The sequence below is a fragment of the Argiope bruennichi genome, chromosome 9 (assembly GCF_947563725.1).
Source record: "Argiope bruennichi chromosome 9, qqArgBrue1.1, whole genome shotgun sequence".
NCBI lineage: Eukaryota > Metazoa > Arthropoda > Arachnida > Araneae > Araneidae > Argiope > Argiope bruennichi.
In genome coordinates, this window is record NC_079159.1 from 107,218,651 (window position 1) to 107,227,875 (window position 9,225).

The window sequence follows — 9,225 nt, forward strand, 5'->3', positions numbered from 1 at the left end:
GTGCCAACGAGGCAAGGGAAACACAGGGATCTTTCAAAAAAGAATTTGTCTCGTCAGCGGTATTCTGTCCCTTCACTCGGAGTGTGGGAAAGTGAGGCTTTTAACCGATTCAGCAATTTTATAAAGCTTTTCTTCAATTAATTAAGTAGAGAAAGTTGAATTGGATCAGGAAATAAGAAAATATTTTATAATGAAGTTACTATCGGCTAAATTAAGATAACACCTTGCAAATCAATTAAATTGAAGTTAGAATTTAAAACATCATTACATATTTATATATGACAAATCTGTATGCACTTGGCTTCTACTCTCACTTCTGCCAACAATAAATTTACCAAACCTTAAAATATTCATATGTACTTTCAACATTTTTTAAAATGAGGCATTTAATTCATTTATAACAAATAAAAACAATGCTTTTAATTTATAGATATTCAAAATAATGCCAGATTTAATTGATATAAGTAATCAAGTTTATGATAATGGATTTACATATATGGAGAATTGCAGACCAATAAACAGTGGATTCTCTGACAGATTTGATTCAACATTTAAGAATCTATATTATAAGGGCTAAGACTGTGCAGCACATTTTATTTATTTAAATCTTTACTCTTAGTAGCCATAGAGAAGGACTACGATTCCTACGATTGAATTTCATTTAAAATTGGAGAAAAATATAAAAATTTTCATATCAACATATTAGTAAGTTTCACACATCAAAGCGGTTTGATTTATCTTGCAAGAGAGAAAGAGAGAGAGAGAGAGAGAGAGAAATAGATACACTTTTTGCCAAAAATAGATTTTTCGAAATCAGGGAATTCAAAAGCAAGGAAATCCCACAAAATTTTTAATTTAAATTTTTTTTAATAGAATATTTTCTATATACTTTGTATATGAGAAAAAAATTCTAATTTTTCATTATGTTATAGATTTTCTTAGAGTATTACTTTCGGAAACCAAAACTTTAGTAATTTTTTAATTATTTTTTTTCATTAAAAACTGTCTTATTTTTGGAAATATGTCAACAAATCACGAGTATAACACTAAATTCAAACAATGCTGTAAAAGACATTTGTTATAAATGTTCTGCTGTTGCGATAGTTAAAAAGTTGCTTATCAGTTTCAAGAATTTTAACAATTGAATTTCAATAAAGGAAAATTATATTTTGATGCAATACTGTTGCCATTCATTCTTTGCTGCTCTGATAACAGAGTTCATAGTCGTTTGGTATTCGCACAGTTTAGCAAGTTTTCTATCAGCGATTCTCAAGGATAATTTAACACATCTGCAATGTCTACTGAAGATTTGTATGAAGATTTGGACCCGATTCGTGACCCAGAAACAGCATATTTAAGAACCACGCAATTAATGAAAAAACATTTTGGTTACAATAACCCCAGAATCCTTGGTGAAGGCTCGTTTGGATCGGTGATTCGCTTTAACCATCCAGAAAATGAAGACGGGGTGGCCGTGAAATTGCTGTACTTAGAAGAGGTCAATGAGGGTGAGCGAAAACTTTGGATCAGGTTGCGCCATGAAAATATTGTACCTCTGCAAAGACTAACAATGTTCCCAACACTCAACATTGCTTGCTTTGAAATGCAGGTCTACCCATATGACCTAATGAAAGCGGTAACCTCTAATGAATACCTCGAAAACACAGATTCCCTCAATCAATTAAAATTATGGCTACATCAAATATTATGCGGATTAGATTATTTACACTATAAGAACCTCTGTCACCTGGATATGAAGTCCGATAATGTTCTGATATCACGTCGAGCTTCCAAAGCAATGATAGCAGATTTCACATTCCTCAATAGAACGACATCCTGCATAGGAAGGTAAGAAATGTCCTTTGCAAATAAATTAAAATATTAAATTGTTTAAATTCATTTGAAGTGCAGGTTGATTTTTAAATTCAAAATATTTTATTGATACATTTATTTTGACATATACAATGCGTTTTATAACAAAATTATTAGAAAACAGTTTTGAAATATAATTATTTATTTATTTTTTTAAAAAAAATAATTAATAAATGTATTCGAAAATTATATGGCAGCAGCTCAAGTATACGGCCTATTAGTGCCATTTTTGCTTCGGCAAGAATTCGCCAATATTGCGTATTGAATATCTTATGATTCATTAGGGCATGCTTGGCTTAATCCTATAACTTACTAAATCCACGAGTCCCTTTTTAAGTCAGTTTTAAGTCTACATTACGGTTGCAATAAAGTACGGATGCTGCTTAGAGCACCCAGAAATTACCATTTATTGCATTTTAGCGTAGGCCTATACTGGAACTGAGCAAAATTTTCTTTCTAATATTGCTATTTTTTAAATAAGTTTCTTAAAGTGAAAATAAGTCATCTACATTATTTTTTTTGATTTAGCGACGACATCGGCTTGCCTATTATGTATCAACCACCAGAAGCCTTTCGTGTGCTTAAAAAGGGCGAATCAATCGATGGCCGTGCCTTTGACCTGTGGACATACGGCCTCATGTCCTTCGAGGTTCTCAGTAATTTCCATATGGTACGATCCTTCGCTTGCCGACATTTGGGCACCGAACTTCGGCATGCTTCAATAAGGGGAGCCTTGCAGGTAAGCAAATATAATAATTTTTACCCTAATTAAACTTTTGCACCGTTTAATTTTCTGAATAAATAGACGGCTGAATGAATAGAATGTTGACGGTCTGACGAGTCTCGCATCCAGTTGAATCGGGGGGGGGGGGAATGTGTACAGATACAGAGATAATCTCATGAATCCATGTAGCTACGTGCCAAAGGTACACTTCAAGCTGGTAATGGCTATGTCATAGTATGCGGCGTGTGCAGTTGAATAATATGGGGACAGGTGATGACTCTGATAGGTGACATGCACATAAACATCCTGTCTGATTCCCTGCATTCATTCATGACCGATGTGCATTCCAACGGACTTTGACATTTCCAGAAAATTAGTGTGATACCCCTTATGTTCCAAAGTTATTACCAAGTGGCTCCGCGGAAGCTCTTCTGAATTTTTCATTTGTCTCCTAAATCCTCAAACATTAATATAATTGAGCCTATCTGGAATGGCCTGCAATGTGCTGTTCAGATGAGATCTCCACTACCTCACTCTCCCTTGGATTTGTGGACTATTCTGAAGGATTCATGGGGAAAATGACCTCCAACTCGCCTTCAATCATTAGTTTAGTCTATTCCACGTCGTGTTGCGATAATTACGCCTCCTCGAGGTTCCCATACTTGCACCATTTTATTTTTAGTACGTATTTAAACTATACGACTCAAAGAATAAGCTTATTTATTCTTTGTTTTCTTTATTATTTTGTTCGTCTTTGAACAAACAGACGCAGGTCAAATGTAACTGCATCCGCTATTACAGCAGTATTCCATTTATTTGTATACAATAAAGAATATTCATGGTTGCATGTTTCAGTAGATGTAAATTAATGCAATTTACCTCGATTTTAGCTAACTTATAAGATTAATGAAAAGAAATCGAGATGGGCAAGGATGTAATTTCTTTCTCTGGATTTCAAAGCCACAAAGAAATACTTTTTCTTCTTCTTGAAGTTTGAAGCATTGAAAAATAAATGGTGAAACCTTGTAAGATAATAAATATTAGTAAATTGAGAAATTTTAAATTTTCATGTTGAAGGAATAAATTCTGTTTCCTGTTGGAGGATTATTATAGATTTACATATAAATTTGAATTTAAAAAAATTATTGTTTAAAGTTACGAGAAAAGACTTTGAATATCTCATACAATTGAATTAGAAATAATGAAATAATGAAAAAAGGGATGATAAAACGATTCTTAATAACAAAAAATTTATGGTAAATATAGAAGCATTTGGAACGATCATTTCATTGCAAAGAGAACCACTAATTTTCTACATAATTAATACATAATAATCTTCTTTAAAATACAAACAAAGAATAAAAATTATCGTTTCTTCATAAAATCACATTTTTTCGGTCATCTGAGTCTGATTTCTTCATTTTCAGGAAGAGGCCTTTACTGATAAAATAAAAACAGCACTCCCTGCAGTCGAAATTACTTATGAGGATATAAAACTTGCTCTTGACTTCATACATTCTTTCCTCAAGTCTGATCCATCTGCAAGAATCACGGCTGAAACCGGCATGAAACACAAATTTCTGGGGCAGGGAGATTTCGTTTGTAACGATGTTGATGCACTCTGGCAGCGCCCAAGTAAGTTCTCCAAAATATCTTTTCATATGATATACTTCTTAAATAAAGTCGTGAAAATATAAAAGAATATTTTACAAGTTTTTAAATGGTTATATACCCTCATTCGTATTTCAATCGAATCAAATAAAAATTCAATAAATTCGATGCATTTTTATCTGTTTCCGACATTCGTGAAACAGCTGTTCTGTCGGATAATATACAACAAAAGAAATTACAACTCTTATTAATGATTTTACTTGAGAAGTACTTTTTAGATTCAAATGCCGGCAGACATTCTATTCATACTATTTTAGAATGTTACACCTATCTTGTCTCGCTCATTCCCAAATTAAGGAATGCTGATCTGAAAAGGATAATGATTAAATTTAAACTAATTTAATCAATTCCTTTCTTAATCTTCATATAATCTCTAGAAATATAAGGATAATGAATATAGATACTGCCATCTTTGAATAAAGCACTAAAGGATAGAATTTTCTTCCTACTCTGTGATAGTATAATGTGTTTAATAAAAGTGCATATCTCTTTAAAATATTGAGATAAAAAGAATGCACAACTTTGATGGTTTAATAACAATAAGAAAATTCTATCCATTCTATCCATATCATGTTGTCTGTGTTTGATATTTTGAAAATACAAACATTTATATCGATTAAAAAGAAAGGAAATTATCTATTGATATTTTTGTGTTGCCATTCTAGATTGCAGATCATCCCAATTGGAATGGCCAAATTTTTGGTATGAAAATATTTTTAAATGAAACTATGTTTTTCAAACTTTTTTTTTGTAATTTTAAGCAATTCAAATATATGATGGATTTTGGAATTTTATCGCAATAATTCTGAAAAACTCTACTTTTTAGAAATGATTTCATCTTTCTTAAAATATTGAAAATGATTTTAAAAATTTAAATCTTTTTTAATCCTATCAATATAAATACACAAACTTCTGCTATATTTTAGCAATTTTTAAAAATATTTAGTCACATAATTTTTAAAAACGGATTCTTGACTGTTGTTATGAAAATTTGTTTCCAATATTTTATTACAGATGATAAAATGCATAGGTCTATTTAATATGAGCCTTTTTAAATATTTATATCCATATTAGTTGCCTTTCGGGTTCAGCTGATTCGGCAGATATATCTGTCACATTTAATTTCAGCGAAAACATTTTGATATCATTTCATGTTCAACATTCCGACGACACTTCAGACAAAAACATGTTATTTAAATATCTTGGGTAAGTTTTGCTCATTTTGTACATGAGCCCTTCTAATAGAGATCAGACCCATCGTATAAAAACGCTCTTAAAACGTAAAAGTCCGGTAACAACTATCTTCTATCTTTGCTAAATTCAAATTTCACTTTCTATTCGTCTTACAAACTATTATACGAAGAAGAATAGTTCTTCCATAGCCTTCGATACTGCGAATTTCCCGAAAAAAATCATCCGATTAAATATTTGATGAAACATTGAAGTGGTTTCAATTTCAGTGCAACAAGGTAAGCTAATCTTGAAAATTAGGATTTTTTTTAATTGCGTAAAAATTGCAATACTATTTGATTCGTACTATTTAAAAAAAATTTAAATTTTGAAATGGTGTAAATTTATGAGGAAACGGAATAATTCTACTTTATTTTTCATTAATTAATCTAGTATCCATTTATTCATGATGAAGTAAATACTGATAAGTTAAATATGATTTAAAGAAATTCTATTAAGATTATTTCCATTATGTTTATCAAAAAATTTCGATTTTTTTAGATCCGACAACTGAGAGCATTTATGGCCCGACGATTTATCATCATCAGATAGAAGAACCAACCATCAGAAGGAGGGTGAGTAAATGGTTTAGGCGACGCTGCACCTCTCTGCGCAGAATGTTCAGAAATTGTATTCCTTGCATCAAGTAGAACAAACAACATGTTTGTGATCACATGCGCGCCTCCAAAAAACTCTACCCAAAATTATTATTTATCATTCTTTTTATATTCTGAACAAAATATTTATTTATTTTTTTGAAAAAATATTTTACACTGGAAGAAAATATTCGACATTTAATATGATAAACCGAAAGTTCCTTCTTCACATGTCTTATGAATAGTCCATAATTTATAGCCTCGAGAAACATTAAAAGATGGACACACTTGACAAAATATGACAGTGACTGAAGGGTTTGGATCACAATATCCTTAATCCTCAGAGATCTTATACAGTTCTACCATTTACCATGCCCGATTCTATGGACTGAAGAAGGCATGTAAATGGATCAGATTTTCTCCGAAAACTACAACCTTTCGAAGTGTAAATTTCTAGGGACTGAAAGAACACTGAGAAAAGTTGAACTGCAGCATTTATGAATAACACAGCATCTTTCATCAAGTCTTCCATTTGAAAGCCAGACTCTATGGACTCAAGCTCGCGTGGAACGAAAAGAAATCTTGCTAATGCTTTAATAACTGCAATTCACCAAATTCAAAATCATATTCTATGGACTGAATATGATAGTGGTTTGGATCACAATATGCTTCTTCCTCAGAGATCTTATACAGTTCTACCATTTACCATGCCCGATTCTATGGACTGAAGAAGGCATGTAAATGGATCAGATTTTCTCCGAAAACTACAACCTTTCGAAGTGTAAATTTCTAGGGACTGAATGAACACTGAGAAAAGTTGAACTGCAGCAATTATGAATAAAACAGCATCTTTCATCAAGTCTTCCATTTGAAAGCCAGACTCTATGGACTCAAGCTCGCGTGGAACGAAAAGAACTCTTGCTAATGCTTTAATAACTGCAATTTACCAAATTCAAAATCCTATTCTATGGACTGAATGTGATAGTGGTTGGGATCACAATATGCTTATTCCTCAGAGATCTTATACAGTTCTACCATTTACCATGCCCGATTCTATGGACTGAAGAAGGCATGTAAATGGATCAGATTTTCTCCGAAAACTACAACCTTTCGAAGTGTAAATTTCTAGGGACTGAAAGAACACTGAGAAAAGTTGAACTGCATCATTTATGAATAACACAGCATATTCATCAGGTCTTCCATTTGAAAGCCAGACTCTATGGACTGAAATTCTCGTGGAACGAAAAGAACACTTGCTAAAGCTTTAATAACCAGAATTCACCAAACTGAAAACCATATTCTATGGAGTGAATATCACATTTGTTTGGATTGAATTATCACAATATGCTTATTCCTCAGAGATCTTATACAGTTCTACCATTTATCATGCCCGATTCTATGGACTGAAGAAGGCATGTAAATGGATCAGATTTTCTCCGATAACAACATTACTCAAATCCTTCTTCACTTCACCCTTTCCAAGTTTAAATTTCTAGGGACTGAAAGAACACCGAGAAAAGTTGAACTGCAGTATTTATGAATAACACAGCATCTTTCATCAGGTGTTCCATTTGAAAGCCAGACTCTATGGACTCAAGCTGGCGTGGAACGAAAACAACTCTTGTTAATAATTTAATAATTGCAATTCACCAAATTGAAAATCGTATTCTATGGACTGAATATGACAGTGGTTTGGATCACAATATGCTTATTCCTCACAGATCTTATACATTTCTACCATTTACCATGCACGATTCTATGGACTGAAGAAGGCATATAAATGTATAAGAATTTCTCCGATAACAACCTTGCTCAAATCCTTCTTCACTTCAACCTTTCCAAGTGTAAATTTCTAGGGACTGAAAGAACACTGAGAAAAGTTGAACTGCAGCAATTATGAATAAACCAGCATCTTTCATCAAGTCTTCCATTTGAAAGCCAGACTCTATGGACTCAAGCTCGTGTGGAACGAAAAGAACTCTTGCTAATGCTTTAATAACTGCAATTTACCAAATTCAAAATCATATTCTATGGACTGAATGTGATAGTGGTTTGGATCACAATATGCTTATTCCTCAGAGATCTTATACAGTTCTACCATTTACCATGCCCGATTCTATGGACTGAAGAAGGCATGTAAATGGATCAGATTTTCTCCGAAAACTACAACATTTCGAAGTGTAAATTTCTAGGGACTGAAAGAACACTGAGAAAAGTTGAACTGCATCATTTATGAATAACACAGCATATTCATCAGGTCTTCCATTTGAAAGCCAGACTCTATGGACTGAAATTCTCGTGGAACGAAAAGAACACTTGCTAAAGCTTTAATAACCAGAATTCACCAAACTGAAAACCATATTCTATGGAGTGAATATCACATTTGTTTGGATTGAATTATCACAATATGCTTATTCCTCAGAGATCTTATACAGTTCTACCATTTATCATGCCCGATTCTATGGACTGAAGAAGGCACGTAAATGGATCAGATTTTCTCCGATAACAACATTACTCAAATCCTTCTTCACTTCACCCTTTCCAAGTTTAAATTTCCAGGGACTGAAAGAACACCGAGAAAAGTTGAACTGCAGTATTTATGAATAACACAGCATCTTTCATCAGGTGTTCCATTTGAAAGCCAGACTCTATGGACTCAAGCTGGCGTGGAACGAAAACAACTCTTGTTAATAATTTAATAACTGCAATTCACCACATTGAAAATCGTATTCTATGGACTGAATATGACAGTGGTTTGGATCACAATATGCTTATTCCTCAGAGATCTTATACATTTCTACCATTTACCATGCCCGATTCTATGGACTGAAGAAGGCATATAAATGTATAAGAATTTCTCCGATAACAACCTTGCTCAAATCCTTCTTCACTTCAACCTTTCCAAGTGTAAATTTCTAGGGACTGAAAGAACACTGAGAAAAGTTGAACTGCAGCATTTATGAATAACACAGCATCTTTCATCAAGTCTTCCATTTGAAAGCTAGACTCTATGGACTCAAACTCGCGTGGAACGAAAAGAACTTTTGCTAATGCTTTATTAACTGCAATTCAATAATTGAAATTCATATTCTATGGATTGAATATGACAGTGGTTTGGATCACAATATGCTT

At 32.8% G+C, this 9,225-nt stretch overlaps 1 protein-coding gene across 1 annotated transcript; it reads left to right on the top strand.

Annotated features, from left to right (window-relative positions):
- The first annotated feature begins 1,294 nt into the window (after positions 1-1,294).
- On the top strand, positions 1,295-7,721 carry LOC129985047 (cyclin-dependent kinase 11-like). Its single transcript, XM_056094972.1, has 5 exons — positions 1,295-1,848; positions 2,401-2,611; positions 4,024-4,231; positions 5,999-6,072; positions 7,656-7,721. Exons 1-5 carry the CDS (start codon positions 1,295-1,297, stop codon positions 7,719-7,721), a joined length of 1,113 nt encoding a protein of 370 aa, XP_055950947.1.
- Positions 7,722-9,225: the final 1,504 nt, after the last annotated feature.

Excerpts from the sequence above, each read along its gene's own strand:
- LOC129985047 (XM_056094972.1), top strand. The coding sequence starts at position 1,295 with ATGTCTACTGAAGATTTGTATGAAGATTTGGACCCGATTCGTGACCCA. Across the intron at positions 1,849-2,400 it reads ACGACATCCTGCATAGGAAG|CGACGACATCGGCTTGCCTA; the intron begins GTAAGAAATGTC and ends TTTTTGATTTAG. Across the intron at positions 4,232-5,998 it reads TGCACTCTGGCAGCGCCCAA|ATCCGACAACTGAGAGCATT; the intron begins GTAAGTTCTCCA and ends CGATTTTTTTAG.